Raw genomic sequence first — 21,935 nt, 5'->3', positions numbered from 1 at the left:
AATATGTTACATTAGAATACAATTCAGCAGTGGAAGAATGGTGGAAATATGAATTCAGGGAGGGAAAGGAATGATGTAAAATTTCCAACTGTTAAAGAAAAACTTTTTCATGACTTTTTAAAATGAATAATGGTGGTTGTTAAATTGCTGTGGTATTCAAATATATATTGAATATATTTAAGAGAGCAGTATATTATATTAAAATAATATTTAGAATATAGCAGAAATTTTATCCTTTGTGAATAAAAGTTACGTAAAATTTTAGATATCAACTTAAGATATGTGAGGGGGCACATAGATTTTCAAAATTATTTCAGGAGGTATACTGGCAAAACAGGCTGAAGATCCCTGGGTTCATAAATATATTGGACTACACTTACGTCAACATTTCTATGGGTTAATTTCTAGAAGTGGACTATCTGAAGGTGTACACATTGACATTTTGTGATCGCTTTTACCAAATGACATTACAAAAAAGGCTGTGCCAATTATGTTCCTGTGACTAATAGCATAACTACTATTTCCAATAAAGAAATACGTTATTTATTTATTAAATCATTTTGCATAGCAACCGTAGGCCTGCAGTTAGCAGTTTTCAACGGAATGCAAATGTGAAAAGTTGCTTTTTCCCACTTAACATTGCTTGTTATTGATCCAGGTGAGGCACTTGGCCTCTCCTCAGTGCTAGACTTTAATAAGATGTCCCTCCTTCCCTGATCTAAATTAGGTCCCCATGCTATCATGGCTAATTTCATCTTTTACCTTTCTTTCCTAGTAGCTAGCAGACTTTATAATTATATATATAAAAATGTGTCTCTCTCAGTGGGCTCGAAGCTTTATGGGGCCGGGACTGTGGCTATTTTGTTCATCCCTGTTTCCCCCCACGCCTAGCCCAGAGACTGGCTCATGGTGCTCACTCACTAAGTGTGCACTGAATGAATGGACTGAGCATAAATCAGAAGAAATACCATGATTTAGGGTCATGATAGAGATCTTTGTTGCCACTAGCCCCATGTGACTATTTGAAATTAATTTAAAGAATTGCACTTGGTCATAGTCCATGTGCTCGGTAGCCACATGGAGCTAGTGGCTACCATATTGGATAGTACAGATATAGCAGGTTTTCATCATCTCAGCAGGTTTTAATGGATAGCACGAATATAGAATGCTTGTACTTTCATTCTCAAAACTATCACTATGCCGGGCACGCAGTAGACACTTAATAAATGTTTGATTAAACGAATGAGGCAGTAAATCTTTATCTCCCTCTTATTCTTGAGCTACAAGTTTACATATAAAAGTTACTTTGCACCGAATAGCCAAACATTCTCACTCAACTTGCTTAACTCTTTACATTTCTTGGCAGAGATTGCCTTAAAGAAGCCAGCGCCTTTTTCTGTCTGTTTAAAAACACATTTGAGTACAATAGAACCAAGGCAGTTTATTATCAGAGCATAGAATGGTTTCTTCACAAAAGAAAATTGCTTTTCCTAATATCTCTTCTTGTTCTTGATGTGGAAACAGTTCTCAGAATTCACTATCGGCTGAATAAGTAAGGTCAAATGTTCCTGCCGTCCGGCCAGTGCTCTGGACTGGAAAGTATTCCATGGACGTGAATCTAAATGTGGGCCCAGTCACTTTCTGGTTGTGACCAGAAAGCAAGTTGTCTAACCTCGGACCCTCCCCCTCTCCCTTTATGGAAGAGAGTAGCGCCTACAGGGCCTGGGTTTTTGTGAGGGTTAGATGAGCGTGCGTGTGTGACACATGGAGGACAGTGGCTGAACAGTAGCTCAGACTTGTCTACTCTCAGCAGCTTATGTCTTGCAAACGTCACGCCTGGATTATAAATGAAACACCACAGCTACTCTGCTATATCCTTACACATTTCAGAGAGCGTATTTTCCTGCAAAAGCTAATCATTGCTCAAAGGAGAATTCTTTGGTTGGTGACTCAGCTAACACAGGTGTTCATTTGACCCTTAATGATGAGCCCATCTTTGTAGTCTGCACAGATGTTCCACCCTAGTCAAATGATTTACGTGTGGGGAGAGATTTCCTCCTGTCCAGACTGCCTTGAGATGATTCTTCATTGCAGAGAGGGTACCTGCGACCCTATGGTTTTAGGGTTTTCTCATCTTAAATCTTTAGGAAAAGGGGGGGTTCTTTTTTTTTTTTTTTTAAAGTTTTAGCTTTGTTTCTAGATCTCTGTTCCCAAATCCCACAGCTCTGTCAGTGATGTATGAAAGCAAAATTCTACCTGCGTGATTTGACCTTTAACTTATTTGTCCAGTAATCATTTATTGGACACTCACCACAAGCAGGAATGCTGTTAGGCCTGGGAAAGACAGAGATGACAGCCGCAGCTTCTTCCCTGGCTCATGGGGGAAGACAGATAAGTCAACAAGGAATGTCAGGGGAGGATGCTAAATGCTGAGATTGGAGTGATGGGTGATTAGAGGAGCACCCAAGCTAGCCTTTAGGGTGTAGTCTGACTTCTTGGAAGAGGTCCCAGTTGCTGAGCCAAGCCTTGATGGCCCCCAGGGAAAAGAAGACAGGGAGTTACCTGAGGGACAGAGAAAGTGATGGGCACCGGCCATACCATGAGGACCTTGGCCCTGCTAAGGCACCAGCATTTCATGGGAACTTGGAGAGGACTTCAAGCAGTGAAAGGACATACTCAGATCTCAACCTTACACAACTCTCTCTGGTGCCAGCCTGACGAGTGGCACAGGGCTTGGAGTGAGAAATCGATTACAGCAGTTTCAGGTGAGAAGTTCCAGCAGCTTAATGATCCTTGACAGGGGCATGGAGGAGCAGGGATGGCTTCCAGAGACACTGGGAGGTAGTGACGTTGCCAGGCTTCAACTGAAGGAAACTTCCATTCTAGGGCTTTTTCTGGAGTCTGGAGCATCGAGCTACAATGAATGAATAAACAGAGCCATTTAAGAGCTCACAAACAGTTCCTTTGGTGACAGCTGGCTTGTCTCAGACTTTTGCCTGTTTCTTCTCTGTGTTTGCAATGGATGTGCCTTAGGTCACCTGTGGTCACTGGTACCATCCCTCCCATCCATGGAAAATGAGCCCACATTTTCTAATTGAACTAAATAGGGTGTGACTGAAATTCATGGAAAATGGGCAACTCCATGTGCTGTGAGGAGTCAAAGGCCTTTCCAAGCCGACTCCATGTCCAACGTGAATTAGCCCCGTATGTCTGCAGAGGGTTCGTCTTCCAAGTATCACAGAAGCCAAGAGCCTCTCATCCTTATGAAACTAACTTTTAAAAAATACCCAACATTTGCCAGTTTAATAGTTTTGGATTGGCTTATGGGCATTAAAACCATTTTTTATTAAGAGGAAAAATTCCCAGCCAGGCTGAGAAAGCTCATATCAAGTTTCAGCCTGATTCATTTCAAAACCACCATGAAAATTGGGACATTTTCTTTGCACCACAATGGGTTAGTCATGGAAATTCTGCCTTAATCTCAGCTACCATGGCCACAGTCATGAGAGCGTGCTCCGTGCCACTGAAAATTTATGTTACAGTACTGAAGAGTTTTCCCCTTCACTGTCAAAGCAGAAGTGCTTTGCAGTTTGGGGTTTGAGGTTCCCTTTTCAGCAAGAAACCTCATACTTGGGGTGTCTTTTTCTTTCTGGCAGTTTGGTTTTGTTGTTGTTTCCAAAAAGTGCTTTTTACAAGCTCAAACGGTAGAAAGGTAAACGTAGCTGACTATGCATGACGAGGTTAAGGGCGGCTTCCCCTGCAGGACTCTGGGCCTCCTCTGACTTGAGTGACAGACAAGGCAGTCTTCTCGGCCATCTGTCGTGGAGACACTGGCTAAGTGTGGCCAGGCTTCAATGTGTGCGGTTAGTACAGACCTCAGCCAGTAAAACGAAATGGGCCAGCCAAGCTTTCTCTGCAGCCGTGGCACAGAATGCTGCCTTCCACCCTGAAGCTGCCGCCTCATGTCCCACTAGCAGCCACCTCTGTAAGCTACACTCCAGGAATCGGAGTTTTATCTTGAGATAGTGTGTTCACTCAGTGGCTTGTTCATTTGTTTGCTTGTTCCTTCATTTACAGAATATTAAGCATGTTCTCCCCAGGAATGTACTAGACGTTGAGAGCACAAAGATGAGTTCCTGCTCTCCTGGGGCTCACAGTCTAAGTGCGGGAGACAGACACCCCACCTCTGAGTCATTTTGAAAGTGGGGTTTATTACAGACTGCTATCTTACACCTTGTTAAACCCTTAACTCCCAGGTAGACTTAACTATTTCAGTGGGCCCAGGAGGGTGGGTGGGGAACAAAGATGGAGTCCTCCCTGGAGTCTGGCAGACATTTCCTGAGTGTGAGCTTGTCTGTCCCTGCACATCAGTGGACGTGCCAACTCCATCCCAAGGGGGGCCCAAGGCCATCCTATTTGCTCTCCTCGCTCCTCACATCCCTCTCCCACCCCACTCTGCATGCTGGGTCACCTCGCGGGCTTCCTTCTTACATCAGCTGCGGTGTTTCTGACCTGTCACCAGTCACCCAAGCCTCCGGTCACCACTTTGATCACTTGCTCCGGCATCTCTCTTGCCCCACACACCAGGTCAGCACTGCCCAGCCCAGCATTGGAGGACCCAACCTGCTGATGTGCTTTACTCCCGACAGCTCGCCCGAGGGAGGTTGTCTACTCAGCGGTCCCTGGAACACCCTCCACTTACCTGGTGGCCCTTGCTCCAGCGCTCTCTCCTCTCCTCTGCTTGATTGAGTCCTTACTTATCCCTCCCTCTCCTTGGCCCCCAGCCTCTGCTAGAGCGGTGTTTCTCTACTTGGCTGCATAGTAATATCACCTGGGGAGATTAAAAACCTACCCACGCCCAGGCTGCACCCCAGACAAATTCAGTCAATACCCGGGATGGGATCCAGGCTTTTTTTAATGGTCCAGGTGGTTCCACTGTGCAGCCAAGGTGGAGAACCAGAGTCAATTAGCTTTTCATTGTTCTTTAATTGCTTCACCCTGCTCAGGCTTTGCCTCCAGGGCTTATTTCATTTCCTGGACAGAGCCATGTTCTAGGTGGTCCCTCTCTGCCCCTGGTAGCAGCCCGCCAAGGCCCTCAGCAGCGGCTTGTTTGCTGGAACGTTTAATAGCTCTCTCCTTCACCTCCTCCCCTGGCTGCCTGCTCAGCCTCTGCTCCTCAGTGTGGTGTCCTCTCTCGTCTCCACCAGCCTCCTCTGCCCCCATTGTGCCTCCTGTTGTCCACATCCAGCACCCCAGCAGACTCCCTGTCCTGGGCCTTATCCCCTTCTCCCTGTTGGGGAGCCGCGTGGAGAACCTGCTAAACTCATTCTATGTAGAGTGCATGCGAGGATATTTGTGCAGCACTTTATCATAATAAAAAAACATCAGAGGGGAGGAATGATTTAGAAACTAATGATGGGGATTGACTCAATAAATCATGAATTGCAATACCATAGAAGATTATGCAACAATCAAAATATTTATGAAGAGTTTTTAGAGTCATGGCATATAAGGTTAGGTGTAATAAGTAGAATGCAATACTAGATATAGTGTGAACTAGGCTGTCTATTTATAGAGAAAAGCTTGGAGGGAAATATACCAAAATACTAATAGTGTGGTAAGATTATAGTTGACTTTCTTTTGCTATTACAGATTTATATATTTTTTAAATTATACATTGCACATGTATTACTTTTGTAATCAGAGAAAAAGTGATTTAAAAGAATTTGGGGGATATTAATGTCATATGATGGCTTTTTGGCATCAATCCAAGTGGACAATGGGAAATTCCAATTTCTGACAACGTGGAGTTGGTAGAGGCGAGTCCTGGGGTAGGGTCTGAAGGGGAACCTTTTAGGCAAATAAGATTGTCTTAAAGAGAAAGGTCTCTGAGAGGGTCAGACCAGTGAGCCGGCTCTGGAGAGGCCCACCTAGCAGTGGGGATCTTGGGCCATCCCCGAGCCCCTAGAGCTGGTGAAGTGGGGCCCTTTTAGGAGCCTAGCTCTGGTGCCAGGTGCTGACTGGCTCCCCCTTGGCCTCAGAGAACCACTGACATTTTCCTTTGTGCTGTCTCTGCAGATAGTTAACCTTTGGTTATACTTGCTTTGCCCTGATATTATGAATTCATTGAGTAATTATTCATTCACCAGTTGGTAGAATAAAGTCACTTAATATAATCCCAGGTGTCGTGTAACGGTTTGTCCTGACCAGTGACTTGCGATTGATTTTGCATATTCCACTGAAGGAAGTAGTGTGCAGACAGCACCTGGCTGTTCATTAATAGAATAAAGCTGTCACACAGCCAGACCACTTATTATAACTATCAACAAAAGAGCTCTCCCCAAATTAAGGAGGGGCAAAAACACCTAATTTTTATCTTTTCTGTCCTGAGCCAGTATATTTGTAGTTCTGGCAATTAGAATGCATTCAGCTGCTAATAAAGACTATCTGATTAAAATGAGCTGAAATAATAGGGGGTTATTCATTTCAACCGTGAGAGGTCTGGGTGCTAGGTCATTTCTAGGGTTGGTGACTGGCTCATCGGGATTGTCAGTCACCCAAGCTCTTTCCATTTTTCTGCTCTGATATCCTCAAGATCGCCTAGAGTATGGGCCATGCCTTCCTCATGGTCATAAGATGGCTACTACATCTCCAGGCATGCTGTCCTTACCCAACAGCATCCCAAGCAGGAAGGAAGAGGGGACAGCAACACAAATGGCCTTCTCCCCACTTGCCTCTCTCTAGCCGGATCTCTTTTCCGGCTCTCAGTAGACTTCTCTTTATTTCTCAGTGACCCAAAATGGGCTATACAGCCACCTCTAGACCAATCACAGACAAAGAGGAGCAGGGTTGCCATCAATGGCTTAGACCAAACATGGTTCAGCCCAGGAGCTGGGCACATTGTCCTGAAACAAAACTGGGGCTCTGTTAGAAGGGAGAATGGGAAACAGTTTGGGAAGGCAGTGCCTGGCATGGCATATGAAACATGGTCTGCTTGTCAGGAAGAGATAGCATTGCCCCAGCCACAAGCAATAATGGGTCTCAGGATGGCCCCTTTCTGCCAGCCATTCTTGTGCACATCACACCCACATCTATACTTGATTTGTGAATCCCCAGAACTCTATAGAACCAGGTAAGCCCTTGGCCTGATCACTTCTTGAAGAGGGCGGCAAAGTAAAGGCAGAGGCCATCCTCCTCGTCACATGCCAGGTGCAGTGACGATCCAGCTGAATGATTCCACATTCGTCTAAGATATTAGTCACAGAGATGTAAGCTCTCTGAGGGCAGGCTCATTTCCGCTGTGCTCACTGGTGTAGCCTCAATATCTAGCTCTGTGGGTGGCACGGAGTAGTTGCTCAATCATAATGGAGTAAATGAATGAGCAGACTGATGACTGAAGAAGATAAGGTCTCCATTGAGTGAGGCATCTGGAAACAGAATGGTGGCAGGCTCTGTGAGTTATCTGGAGACCTAGAAGCTTGCTCTCCATCTCTAGGGAGTTTATAGTCTAACGTTAGGGTGAAAGCTGATGGCCAGAGAGTTGCGGTACAGCCAGAGGGGGAGCCTGCCCTCTCTTGTCTCTAGGCATCAATGACCAGCATTCACTCGCCCATGGATGTCGTACCTTGTGATAACTGCTTTTTGGGATGAGACTACGAGAATATTTTATCTACCAAAACAGACTTTGTGGAAGAAGATTCCTCCTTTACTCTTCTCTCTGTACCTTTAAAGATTTATGAATATAGCTGTGGAAGGGAGAAAGAAAAATCATGTTTCTCTCCTCCTTGTTAGCTTCTTAAACCAAGGAGGAAATGATTATTCATTCAGTTTTAACGAAGTTTATTAGATGACCAAGGATGTAAACGGCCTTCATACATGATGAAGTGTAATCTCGACGTAAAGGATGATTATTAAGGAAAAGAGGTGCTGGTGGCATAAGAACCTTTCCTCACTCCCATTTTTGCTCTTAAAAATCTGTTTTACTTTTATTTTAGACCTAGAAGGTTTTGACTCCGTGGTGTCATCTACTGAGAAACTCAGTCACCCAACCACAAGCAGACCAAAAGCCACGGGGAGGCGGCCTCCGTCCCAGTCCCTCACATCCGTAAGTGTCTCCTTACTTCTCTACAGCTGAAAAGCAGGATAGATTAGAGACTCCAGCTAAGGATTCTTCTGCAAATGGCTGATTTGAAGACAAGCCAGGAGAGGTAGGTCATAAGCTACACTGCTGACCGAAAGTGATTTGAGAGTCTTCTGGAATCAAGCAGTATTTCTTTCTACCCATTCTTTGTGTAACTGCCAGTGAGGTGGGCAGCCCCTATTCCCACCTTTCTTCTCTCTCCTTCCAAACTGATTCTTGTTTGAATCTGAAATGAAATTGGTAAGAAAAAAATGTCACGTTTTATGGTGGCAAAGGAGACCAAGGCTGCTTGGGTCTGTAAACAAAACAAAACTTTCTAAAGAAAGATCTGCCCCTGCACAGCGCTTGGCAGTGTCTGAACCTTTTTCTTCCAAAGCCACATTGCCAGCACTGCTCCCTGGAACCCTGCACAGACCTTTAGGAGATTGCCTGTAAGCATACAAGGCACCTAGTCATGTAGGAGAGACCGGTCAGAACATTCTGGATAACCCGTAGAAGTTTTTGGTTTGGGTCATCTTGAATAACTTCTTTTATTATTGGAAACCTTTAACACATTTATGGTACCAAAATTGAACAATGAAATGTGTGAAGAAGAAAGCAAATTACCTGTAATCTTGCTCCCCAGAGCTAAGAACTGGTAATTTCTTGCTGTATATCCTTAGCTCTTATTTAAAAGTCTATTTGTATGTATAAAAGTATTTCTTCAGAAATGGGATCACATAGTACGCATTGTTTTGGAACTTGCTTTTTTCCCCCTTGTACACCTTTCTCCCCAATCATTACACATTTTTTCAAAATATCACATGAATGGCTGCCAAGTGTTGTAACCCGCGAATGTGAGAGTTTATCTAGCCATTGTGCTGTTACCGTTGTGCCGTATATGTTGTTTCAAGTTCATTATAAACACTGAAGTGAATGTCATTGTAGGAAAATCTTGATGCTGTTCCAGAATTATTTATTTTAAGGAAAAATTTTCTGAAAGTCGGTTAAAGAGAATTGCATATTTTGCTTTTGCCAGAGGTTACAAATTTCCCCTCCACAAAGGTTGTAAAGTTTACCTTCCACAAACAATGTCTCTGTCTCGCTCTGTCTCTCTCTGTCTCTGTCTCTCTCTCCCCCCCGCTCTCTCTCTCTCTCCTTCTCTCCCTCTGTGTCACTGTCTCCAGTATCATATTGCCTCTCCTTGCTGGGAATGCAGGCCTAAGGCCTCTGACCTTCACCAGATACACCAAGGGATTAACCTTTTGCAGGTTTCCCAGGACACTTTCTACTTTTACCTCATCACTGGTCTTACCTAAGGGGTCATCATTTAGAAGAAAAAGAACGCCACTTCCTTTGAAGCTCTTCTGTCATGTATACTGAGTCTGGAAGTGTGGTTTGAGTCGTCCTATTTTCTTCTTTGTATAAAACAAGTCTAACTATGTATTGACACTTTTTTGGGAGGAAGACTTGAAAAAGTGGCTTACTTTTGCACTCTTATGTAGAGTACTGTGTCAATACTGCCTTCTTTCCCCTCCCCCCTCACCTCTCCACACCCCTCCCAACATGCCTCATATACACATAACTCATTTAATTGCGTCTTAGTATCTCTATACTTAAATTTTTAATCCTACCTCCCAACTCTTCTCTATAAATCCTTCATCATTTTTGTGTTCCCTCCAAATTCTTCCCAACTTTTTAAGATCTAGAGGGCCTTGAGGCATCCAGAATTAAATACAGAGAAATTCAAATTACCATCCCCCACCCCACCCTTGGTCCATACATCCCATGTCTGGGAGTTTGTGTATATTTTGGGGGACCAGCTAAAGGCATTTCCTCTTCACTCTGTGTTTAGATTACTCGTTTGTTCATTCACTTGTCCAACAAATATTTATAGGCATCTATCTCCTGTAGGCTCGGCTCTGTGTCAGGGACCAAGGCTGTATCTGGGAACAAGACGTACACAGTCCCTGCCCACAGAAAGCTTATGGCACAATGACTCAAAGTTTGGCATTTTATATGGAACAATTTTATTTGCAGACTTAAAACAACAGGATACATCTGTGCTTTCAAGGAATGGAACTACTATACGTTCTTCCCTTCATTCCCATCCATCCCTGTATAGATTGTACATTGAATTCATATTTACTCTTCTTCCCTTTAGCACCTGTGGGTTTTTCATAGCAAAATGGGATTAGTGGATATGGACATATTCCTAAAAAGCCATTGGAGGGAGTGATGGAGGAAATGCACCAGTTGTGACTCCCCAGCCTGGGGCCTCTCACCCTAGTTCAAGCTATTTATGTTTATAGGATTCAAAGAGCAAGCTTTGATTGGCAGCGCATGAACCATAGGTTATATAGGAGGAAACAGGCTTTGTGAATAAAATCTCAAAATGAAAGGGTACAGACATTGCAAGGCGGTTAAGCAGTTAAGCTTAGATTAATAAAAAAGCTTAGTGGTGGGGGGTGTTATTCTAGGTAATTGGATTTTCAGATTAAATGAAGATTAACAAACAAGACCTCTTAATTTTAAAACTTTGCTTAAAAATTCCTTAAATGTATTAGGTTTCTACCTTAGTAAGTGGAGTAAACAGAAGAAAAAAATAGTATTTATAGACATGACTTTTCTGTAATGATGCCAAGTGGTGATTTTCAATAGGACTATTTTCCTATCATGGAGTAGAAGTCATAGAGGGGAGGCTGAATATGAGCTCGGCCAAAGATATATCTGGAGATTCATCATTAAAAAAGATTCTTTGCCATGAGAACTCTTATTTTCACTTGCTTTGTCCTAAAATAGGGAAATTCTAGTACAGTGATCATTTATGACCAAGTGAATTCCAGTTAATTGGTTAATGTTCATCCAACTTTTCCATCTTCACAGTGAGGCAGAAAGGGTAGGAGTATTATTCTCATATCTTACCAAAAGATGCTGCCATTCTGTAAATAGACCTCAGCAATGATAGAATCCAAAATGGATGTTGATTGTCCGTGGCAATGAGGGCAGAGATTTGGCAGCAGGTACCCAATTAGATGTGAGCTGGCTGTGCTGGCAGGCAGGGCTGTGCTCTAGGGCTGTGGAGGCGCTGGTCACTTGACCACAGGCCTGCGGATCCCTTGCCCCTGGAAACAGTTTCCTCTCAGACAAGTTCTTTTAGGCACTTCACTTTACAGCAGATTTAGCGGTCCTGCCAAAGGCTCAAGGAAAAAGATCAGGAGGGAATGGAGGAGGTTAGAGGCAGCCTCCTTTTGACCTGTGTGTCCTTCCCCACTGGACTGTCAGCCCCATGAGAGAAGGGACTGTGTCTGGCATGTCACCTTTAAGTGCAGTACCAAGTTCAGTGCTTGGAATACGGTAGCAAATGTTTAGAGAGAGGAGGTAGGCTCTGAGGGATGGAGGGGGCAGGAAAAGATGGATGACAGATGTTTGCACAGATGAAATGACCGATGGGCATCGGTAGAAAGATCCCTGGTATAGGAAACCTTGCTTCTCAGTCCTAGTTCTGCCACTCTCTCTAATGCACAGATAATAGCACGCTTTCTGCTTCCCAGAGTTATAATGAGGAGACAAACAAAATAGAAGTGTCAAGTGCTCTGAAAAGCATACAGCATTATGTTAACAAAAGCTATGTCAGCTAAGGTGTGATTCTGACAAAAGCATTTTCTTTTGGCTTTCTCCAGTCTTCCCTTTCAAGCCCTGATATCTTTGACTCCCCAAGTCCTGAGGAAGAAAGAGAGGAGCACGTTTCGCTTGCACACAGAGGAGTGGACGCGTCAAAGAAAACTTCAAAGACTGTTACCATATCCCAAGTGAGTGACTAGCCGTGGCGAGGGTGTCCCAACAGCATGGGATCCCTGCCTTTTCGTGTATGCTCTGACGATGAGTTATAAACCCAACAAGCATAAACAGATGTCTTAGTCACTTTGGACGGCTATAACAAAGCACCATAGATTGGGTGGCTTATAAACAACAGAAATTTATTTCTCATATTTCTGGAGGCTGGAAGTCCGAGATCAGGGTGCCAGTATGGTCAGGTTCTGGCGAGGGCTCTCCTCAGGGTTGCAGACTGCCAACTTCTCATTATACCCTCATGTGGCGGAAAGAGGATGAGAGAGCAGTCTAGGGTCCCTTTTTTAAGGACACCAGTCTCATTTATGAGGGCTCCACCCCTGTAACCTGAGCACCTCCCAAAGACCTCTCCTCCAGATACCATCACAGCAGAGGGTAGGACTTCCGCATGTGGGAGGACACAAACATTCAGTCCGTTATAACAGCGCAAGTTTTAGTGACAGTGATTACTTTAGCCATCAAAATCCCTGAAGCATGTTACAAAGTCACCAAAATTGGGCAGAATCCCTGAGATACAAGTTCAATTGTTGATTTCCTATGTTTTCTCTTGTGATCTGATCTCTTCATGCCATCAACGACACATACATAAATGCCCTTGCACGCTGACACCACCACCATCACCAGCACCACAACCCAAACAGTTTAAAAACCCTGGAGGTGTCAGGAAAGAATACATTAAATATATTAAGTGCTGTGCCCTGTGCCCACAGATCTTGACTTTTATGTTCAAAACTGGTGGTGTCACAAATGATGGTTGGTAGCTCATGAATTTGAATAACTAATGGAGGTCTCTTAAAGAAAAGCTGGTTTGGATTCATTTATTAGGATAAATTTATAGCCTAAAAACATTTTACTTTCATTGCATGCCCAGGGGATGATATAGCTATTTTAAGTTATTGGCTTGTGAGAAACAAAGAAGATAATGTTTAGCAACTGCGTGTGATTTTCGAAGGGTCCCCTGTACAAGTTCTGTTCTTTCTATGAATGTAAACCCAAGATCTTAAAATTCCTTTTTCTTGTGCTGAGAACCCAGTCAATTGGAATTATTTTCTGTAAACATTTGCAACTGCTTTCTGCCTAAGAGCATAAAGCTACAGTCATTTTTAAGGCACTTGAAGCAGGAATTAACACAAAGAAATCAAAGGTTATGTGGGATTTTCCTTGGTATAGATTTAAGAATTTACATGTATAGATTTTCTTAAAAATCTGATACAGTAAGCAAAAATATGATTCTATAAAACAGATCAATTGTAATTATGCACAAAACTGAAGCATCCTTCCTTTATAAAAGGATTCCTTTTGCAGAAATTGGATTTAGACTCCTTTTTTCTGGTGACTATGGGTATACCTATAGTTGCCTTCTCTCTGACATCCCTCGGGTGTCTCTACAGTGACATCTACTGGTGGCCAGCAGCTCTTCACGTTTCTGATTTGCGCAGTTCTATTCCATTAGCCTATTTCACTTCCCTGGAGTTGTCATCTCATGTTATTTATTGCTTCTAGAAATTCCACTTGAACTAATTTGGTCAGGGAATATGGTAGCCTGTACTCTGTGAGGACTTCAAAAAGTACGTGTTAGCTGAAATGGGCCAGGAGAGCGAGTCATGTAGGAAATGCTGAGAGAAGCATTGATTACAGAAATGCCTGGAAGTCAGTCACTGTGAGGACAGTGGTGGGTTGGGAGAGGTAATAAGGATGCAGGGTGGGAAATGGGGAAAAGTATGAACCCAAGAATAGGAAAGAAATGAAGAAAATAAGGACAGGAGACCATGACTCTTTAGACTCAGGCAGCCACAGTCAGGGTTCCAGGCTCGAGGGTCCAGCTGATGGGGAGGAGATGGAATCCCAGCTCTGCCAGTTATTAGCTGTGAGATTTGGGGAGTTTCTCAACCACCTCCCTAAGCCTCAGTTTCCTGCTCAGTCAACCGTGTGTGCCAACTGATCCTCGTTTCAATTGTCTAGCCGACATCCGGCATATGACCAGTGCTCCATAATGTCAGTCCCTCTTCCCTCTTACTAGAACTCCTACTAGCAATAAGCACGGGATGGCAGATCGCTCTCCCTGGCAGCAGAAAGCGCTTTTCCTCAATGGTAACTTGGCAGAGAAAAGGCGAGCAGAGAGGCTGGGAATGATGGCCCATCTGCTTCTGGCTCATTCTGCCCAGTCTCTCCCTCTAGCACAGCCTGAATCCAGACTCTGCCTCCTCACCGTGCTAGCCAAGCCCCTTCTTGGCTCCTGCCCTGAGCGCATGCTGCTGGAGGGAGTCCCTGCTGCGTTGCCCGGCTTCACCACCAGCCTCAACTCCTGCCCCGTCACTCATCCCCCAACATCCTGTCGGCTACTTGCCCTCCTCCCCACCTGCCTGATCTCACCTTCCCGTAGGCCTGCCACGTGCCCCTCTTCCCTCCCGCCCATGACTGTGCCACTCCCTGTGCCCTCCTGGCCTCCTCAGGACACTTCCCCATCAGGCCTCCCCTGCCTGTCTCCTCCATCTTCAGCCTGGCTCTCTGCTGGCCTTTCCCCTTAGCACATCATCCAGCCCAGGGCCTCCCCTTTGAAAGTAAACGAAACCTTTCCTTGATCCTGTCTCCTCCTGATGCTTCTCTCTGATCTCTCTCTCTCTCTTTCTCCCCCCTCAATCTTCCTTCCTCAGCCAAGTTTCTGGAAGGAGAGTTCTAAACTTGCAGGCCACACCTCTCCCCTCTCACTCTGACGCTGACCTGTCTTGATCAGGTTTCAGTCCCTTGCGCCACCAAATGGGCTCCCGTAGGTTCCCTCTCAGCACCCTTGACCCACGTATCCAACCTCTTTTTTCTATGGGAAACTCTCCTCCAGGGGACTTCCATAATCCAGGCCCTTCTTCTGGGCTGGCTTCACCCCCTCTCTCAGCACTCTGTCCCAGTCTTCAAAGGCTCTGCCTTCTCTCCCCACCTCTTCAATTTGGAAACCACCCAGGTTCCATCAGTGGGCCTCTTCTTTTCTAGTTCTATGTCATCCACTCCCATGGCTTCCACTTCCCCTGGTGATGTCTTTGGCCCAGCTCACTCTTTTAGTCATTGGCTCTGCCCCCTAGACATGTCCCATTGGCTATCCCTCGGGCTCCTAAAATTCAATGTGTCCAAAACTGCAAGTGTTGTCTGGGCCTTCAACCTGTTCATCCTCCCATAAAAGGTACAGCCTCACTGCCTAGTTCCTCCATCCCCACCCATGGCCCTAGATCTGTACTGCCTCCTCACCCCCTACAGCCTGTCCAGGACCACATCCTCCTAGTCATGGGGTATCTGCTCCATGAGGGTAGGGACTGCATCTCTTGGTTGGATGAGTCTGCCTTCGCTGCATCTCTCAAAGCTGTCTTCCCTCCATCTTCTCGACCGCTGCTTAAGTCAAACCCTCACCATTTCTAGCTTTCATTGTCTGAGAGTCTCCCAGCAATTCTCTCGACCTCCAGACCTGCCACCCTTTAGGCCTTTCTGCAGCCAGAGTGATCATTAGCTTGGCGTGCAATCTTTTTAACCCTTTGCATGAGCCCCTTCTACCTCCCCAGCCTTAGCTCTCCCGTCCTGCCTCTCCCCGCCCCCTCTGACACTCTAGCCCTGTGAATGGCTGCTTCCCATAAATATGTTTTGCTCTCTGCTGTCTACACCTTTGCATTGCGCATGCCTCCTCCTAGAACTTTTTTCTCCAACCTCCCTTCCTCTCTCCTGGCCGCCTCCTATCCTCCTCCTCCAGGACGAGGCTGTCAGCTTCTCCCTGATGCCTGCCCTCCAGGATGATTGGTCCCTTTCATTTACTCCTGCAGCTCTGTGTGCTTACCTCTCTGTGTAAGAATCCTCCCTCACCTGCGGTGTGTTGCTTGGTCTGTCTGCACCTCACTGAGTTCTGAGCTCCTTCAGGGAAAATGTTTTACTCACTTCAGAGTTTGCAGAACCTAGCAAGTAGGTGGGCCTCTGGCTGTGTACATTAAACCAGGTAGGAACTCCCTGTCCAGAAAGCTGACCGAATTTAAGATACAGAGGGGAAGACCCTGGAAGGGAGGATGTGTGCACCAAGTAGGCCCTTGGGGACGTGTGGGTGAAGGAATGAGTGAGGAGTGTGTGGAGAGGCGGGGACAGTGAGGTAGAGCGGGCTTTTACGAAACACGAATCCCTGGCCTGATCTCTGCCCTCCCTCGGCACAGGTGTCTGACAACAAAGCATCCCTGCCGCCCAAGCCAGGGACCATGGCTGCAGGTGGTGGTGGCGGGGCAGCCCCTCTGTCCTCGGTGGCACCCTCCCCCCTGTCGTCCTCTTTGGGAACAGCCGGACACAGAGCCAACTCCCCGTCTCTGTTCGGCACGGAAGGAAAACCAAAGATGGAGCCTGTGGCCAGCAGCCAGGCAGCCGTGGAGGAGCTGAGGACGCAGGTCCGAGAGCTGAGGAGCATCATCGAGAGCATGAAGGACCAGCAGAAGTGAGTGTCTGGGGACCTGCCTTCAACCGCCTCCCGGGTTGCTCTCCACTGGGCCAGGGCCTAGTGCTACAAGCCTGGGGAACAGCCTGCCTGGAGGGGGGGCTGGCCTCCCCGGTGATGGTGGCAGTGGGGGTGGGAGTGGGTGCAGACCTGAGAGGCTTCATTTAGCTGAGCTCCATGTATAAACTGGATCTGCTGCATGCAGGAAGGGCACAGGCTGGCCACCAGGTGTGCGAGAGGAGTCACTTGCAAGGAGTGGCACGCTCAGCAGGCTGCTAAAAAGAAAGATCTTTAAATCCCCATAAAGTACAGTGTGCACATGTACCACTTCTTAATAAGCCCAACAGGCAGCTTTTCCTCTAGCATCAGAAAAATTGCAGTTTCTTTAATTAGCTGCCCCATGAAGTAATTGGCTTACATGTAGGGCCCGTAATGTATTAAAAAGATGTAGGGAATCTTACAGCGTGAGACTACACTCAGCAAGATGTTCTCACCACGAGATTCAGGGGGCTTTCTCCGTGCATGTCTACGTACACACTCTCTCCACATCTCTAACCCTCAAGGAGCACTTAGATGGCGAGAAGGACCTGTAAGTCAAAATAAATACCACATGTAAATATGACTCAGGATGCCCTATGCAGTGCCTAAGATTGTGAAAGGATTAGAAGTTGAGAGGTACTTACCTGAGTAAACTGAGGCTCAGAGAGTTTAGGGATCAGTTCACTCTTTCTTGAGGGAACAGGGGCATCGGCGGTGGGAGGCACCTCAAGGAGGTGTTTCCTGAGTAAGATTCTGAGCGAGCCCTCCAGCAGAGGGAAGAGCCTGGGCGGGTTCATGGCGCACGGGGCAGCCGGGACAGTCAGTGTATCCCTGGTGCCGGGCCCTCTAGATGGGGAGGTGCCCAGGGCAGTAGTGGGCGATGGGGCCAGAGACCTGCAGTCACGCCCAGGGGGACGTCTGCAGCTGGCAGAAGCCCCGGCACCTGCCTCCCCCAACAGGGCTGGAGGGTCCTGAAGTGTTTTGTGATCAGATACTTTTGGGAATAGTTGGGTAAACAAAGTTAATTTCTTCTCAGAGCCTTTCTATCTATCAAGAAGATGGAGAGGATAGCATATGCAGTGTTGCCCAAATATACTTAATCACAGAGCCCTTTTTTTCTAGAGCATTTTAGGACAAGGGTTCCGTGGAACTCACTTTGAGCATTGTGGCTCTATTCAGGTTCTGTTCCACTCAGGCTGGGAAGTGTCATATGAAATTGGGGACCCCTGGCCTTACCTCTACCAGATAGATATGCAGAACCAGCAGGATGGAACTACAGTGGGTCTCCTGTGGCTAGCCAGGCTGCCCCTAATGCCTTAAAGTCCCAAACTCCTATCTGGCTCTGTAGGTTATAGGTTTGGGTACCCAAAGGCCCCATCCATGTCCAGGTGACATGTATCCCTTGCCTAGACAGTAACTCATGGCCCCAGAGCACTGGTTCTCAGCTTTCTGAACAAGACCATCATTGGGTCAGACTGGCCTAGATCCAGGGATTCAGCCCTTTGGGCCCTCTGAGAGGTGCCTGGAACCTCCGCGTACATCTGAAATGGCCTATACCTGCCTCAGAGTAAAGACCCACCAGTGCTTTGGGGCTGCTACACCCCATGTTCCCCCAATGTGAAGCCTGAGCATAGTTGGCTGGAATTGTCCTTCCCCAACCAACATCTTCTTGAATCAACATGTCATAGCGGCCCCTCTCCAAAGCTGCCTTCCTCAGCCTGGCCTTTATGCCCTGCGCCTCCAGTCTCCTACCTTAGCTCTTGGTGTCACCTTCCTCTCAGCCATCAGCTCAAGTGTGCTAGTTCCCACCTCCCTGCTTCTGCCTTGGGTCTTCCCCATCAATGCCCCCATCTTCCTTCTTCCTTAAGGACCTAGGCCCTTTTTTACTAGTTCAAGACTTTGTGACTTTTCTTTGCACTGCCTTCCCCAACTAACTCCCCCAACCTGGACCACTTGAGGCTTTGCCTGCCATAGTCTTCCTGGAGTCGTGCTGTTTGCTTAGGATCTCACCTTCTGCTTCTTTCCTAAGCCCTAAGTAGTGCCCACTGAGGGGGTGGTGCATAGCGTGTGCTTGAATAAAGACAGTAATGAGTTACACCTGGTTAATGTCAGAGACCCCCCCCCCCCCAACATGTTGACAGTAGTGCCCAGACACTGGCCCAAGTATAGGGACCATCATGGTGCTCATCTGAAGTGAGAAAATGCAATATAACTTTGACCTTATTTATTGTGCTGTTTCTACAGTCCTTGTTTTTTGATTTTCCAATCCAGTTTGTAAACATGTACATGTAGGATGGAGTGGTTGATGCGGTAAAATGGAGCATAGCTCTGACGAGAGTTGGGATGGTGGCAGTGTCCTAAGTATAGAACCCTGAGTTTGCAAGATGATTAGTTTTGTTCTGCTTCATCATTTAATCTTGGAAAGGACATCAGACTGTGTGTTCTAACTCCATCTACTTTCTCCATGACATGATGACCATATTGTAGGTTTACTTACATTACCTTCAAGTTTTCAAGTATTACTCTTTGTGGGATTTTCTGAGAATCTGCGAAAACATACCAGTAACCTTTTAGTCATTTAAAACTTGGTGAAAATAAAGGAAACATATATGGAGTAGTAAAAGTGTCTGCAATGAAAATTATTACATAAGTACATTTGAAGACCAGTGATTCTGTAATAAAGGAATACTTAGAGGGAATACAACAGAACATGAGCCTGGATACCTGGAGTCTAGTCATTGGGCAAGTCAGGCCACCTCTTTGGGGTTCAGTTTCTCCACTTGTCCTTTTAGGAGAAGCTTGGACTGAAGGATCTCAAAGGTCATTTCAGAACTACTATTTGAGAGCTACATATTTTGGGAGCCCAGAAATAATGGCAAGCCTTGCCACCTGCAACAAACTTTAAGTAATAACAATGCAAAGAAAATATAATGTTTTGTCCACATTTTCTTTGTAAAAGGATCGGTTGGGTTTTGTAGTGATAAGAGACTTCTTACCTCTTATTGGGGAACTCTGGGCATTTGTTTAATTTCATTGCCATTTGCTTTTCAGACGAGAGTTTAAGCAGTTGCTGTCGGAGTTGGATGAAGAGAAGAAAATCCGGCTTCGGTTGCAGGTGGGTCCCTCAGAGTCCTATATTACCATAAGAGGCTCAGTTAGAGGTGGGAACAGAGTCAGGGCTTTATTTTGAAAATAAATAATTGTAACTTCCTGCAGATTTAGATTCGCTTCTTGTGGCAATTTTCTTAGAATCATGTAGGCTCATTTCACATCCTCTCCTAGGATCCAGGAAGTCTTGGGGAAGGAAGGAATTAGTAAACGTGCCCGCAGTTGGGTTTCTCATTTGGAATTTATCTGAAATATCTCCTCCGTGAAAAGTTACCCCCAGTTTCTGGAGGCCTCATTATAGTAACTGCCAGAGGGCATGGCGCTGGGGGGGACTTCGCTGCCAGCTGGCTTCTGTCATGCAGTCTTTGGAACTCCAAGGACCACAGCTGTCCACACTTGGCGCTTTCTCTTCATCTCTTTACCTCTCCCTGATGACCATGTCAGTCCTGCCAGGGCATCAGAGCCCTGTCTCCCTCTAGGCTCTAATCCAACTCAGCCATTACCAAATGGTGGAGAGTATGTGGGAGTTGCAAATGGCCAAAGGCAGACTTTCAGCTTTCATCTAGTTGGTGCCCTTGGTGGTGATTGGGGCCCATGCTGCTTAAAGAAAGGATAGCTGACTGCTTGTCATCATCATCACTTTGGAGGTACTAATAGACACTCCCTAGGGCCCAACCACAGCTGCCTTCCAACACTGCTGAATGGTCCAGCGTGTCAGGAAGCCTGCTCCACCCTCTGCCAGGAAACTGGAATTATTGCTGTTTTTGACAAATTTTAGATACTGGTAGCCTGAGAATGAAAATATCCACCATATGCTAGTTCATCGCATCTGTGTGCCTGTTCTCTAGGTTTATGTCATTTCTGGCGTGGTTATCAACTCTTCAGTCAGATGTCATTTTACCCATTTCCCCTTTAAAATTCTCAGGTTAATTATTTTCTTTCAATCAACCAGGTTGTTTATCTTTCAGCTTCTATCCGACCAGCCAATTCATTATGATTTTGTTTGGCTCTTGTTTTTCTTTTATAGATGGAAGTTAATGACATAAAGAAAGCTCTTCAATCAAAATGAATACTTGATAAATGAAATGTTGCATTATTCATCCTGAGTCCAAGACTCAAATTTTCTGCCCCAGCCAAAATAACCTTGTGCCAAAAGATTAAAGGTTTGCCTCAACATGTCCCTGTTTGAAAGATTAGCACAAAAGTCTTGATAGCACAACACAAGTTCCATCCAAGAGGAGACTCTTCCCCATGGTATAGTCCTGGGTCTGGCACTGGTTGTGACTTAGAGCAAATTGTGCTAAAGGCTTTTTTACTATGAGATCTCATGCGAAACGAAAACTCAGGCAGTTTAGTCCATAGTGGTACTATTTTGATGATATTTTCCATTAATAAAATGTAATTTCAGATTATTCGTTTACAAGCTTTATAATTTTATGATTTTTTTAATCGTGTTTTGTCACAGATTCCCCCAGTGTTTGTATGACACATAGTCCGGAGCAAGTGTCCCATTCTTTTGCTTCAGGCGGAAAGCTGCCTCGCTTTGTGTCCCCTCTAGGATTCTATTACATATGCAATTTTAGGTCCAGCTTGTCCCTTCTCCTGCCAGCAACCCCTACCACCCTAAGATAAATTTTAGCTTATATATGATGGTATATTTACAAAAAGAGAAAGAGAAAATCTGGTATTTGCGATGATCTGTGCCTTCTTTTTACCACCCTCTTGATTGGAGCTTTTGTGATGCAGCTACCATGATTCCAAAAAAAAATTTTTTTTAGCCACTTATCAAAGTCCACTAGAGGCCACTGTCTTCAAAGCTTCTCTCCCCTAGCCAAAGGTCCTGAGAGGAGACAGCTGTGAAGTTGGGCGTGCTCTGTGGCACCAGCTGCGACTTTTAAGTTCTCCTGGTTTTAGGTTGTTCATGAAACTAGAAATGTCACCCCTGCTTGATTTTTCATCAGCTAAGTTAAACCCCTGCTTTCTGTCCTTTGCACCTTTTGAGTGAACAGAATATGCATTATTAAAGCAAAAATAAATAAAAGTAAAATGCAAATGAAAACAAGGGGGGGAAAGTTGTATTATTTCCTGCACTGGGTTATCTGTGTGTGTTATTGTTTAAACTGTACTCACATAATGTCATTTGCCTTGCTCTCTTGTAATCCCTTCCTCAGGTCCAAGAGAATGGGGAGAGGCTCTTGTTGAAGTGTAGCCATTGGGTCTTTCTTGCATTTATGGAATTACTTTTTTCCATCCCCAGGAAACTGGTGTTTGCTTGTTCTCTTTATCTCTGTAGCAAATGAACAGTTCAGCCTTAGACTATGTAACTATTTTCTCATCCTTAGCTAAAAATAAGGGGTATACTGCATT

The 21,935-nt window shown here is 45.5% G+C and overlaps 1 protein-coding gene across 9 annotated transcripts in view; it reads left to right on the top strand.

Annotated features, from left to right (window-relative positions):
- The window catches only part of SH3KBP1 (SH3 domain containing kinase binding protein 1), a 315,045-nt gene extending 293,415 nt beyond the window's left edge, over positions 1 to 21,630 (top strand). For all 9 annotated transcript variants that reach the window (XM_070603477.1, XM_070603481.1, XM_070603483.1 and 6 more), the window contains 5 exons: positions 7,995 to 8,104; positions 11,803 to 11,931; positions 16,150 to 16,421; positions 19,512 to 19,575; positions 20,596 to 21,630. In XM_070603477.1, coding sequence (XP_070459578.1) covers positions 7,995 to 8,104; positions 11,803 to 11,931; positions 16,150 to 16,421; positions 19,512 to 19,575; positions 20,596 to 20,637 — 617 coding nt within the window. In that variant the 3' untranslated portion in view covers positions 20,638 to 21,630. The remainder of the gene's footprint in view (positions 1 to 7,994; positions 8,105 to 11,802; positions 11,932 to 16,149; positions 16,422 to 19,511; positions 19,576 to 20,595) is intronic.
- Positions 21,631 to 21,935: the final 305 nt, after the last annotated feature.

Source organism: Equus przewalskii, chromosome X, assembly GCF_037783145.1.
Source record: "Equus przewalskii isolate Varuska chromosome X, EquPr2, whole genome shotgun sequence".
In the NCBI taxonomy this organism is placed as follows: Eukaryota; Metazoa; Chordata; class Mammalia; order Perissodactyla; family Equidae; genus Equus; species Equus przewalskii.
This window is presented reverse-complemented; position numbering and strand designations above follow the sequence as displayed.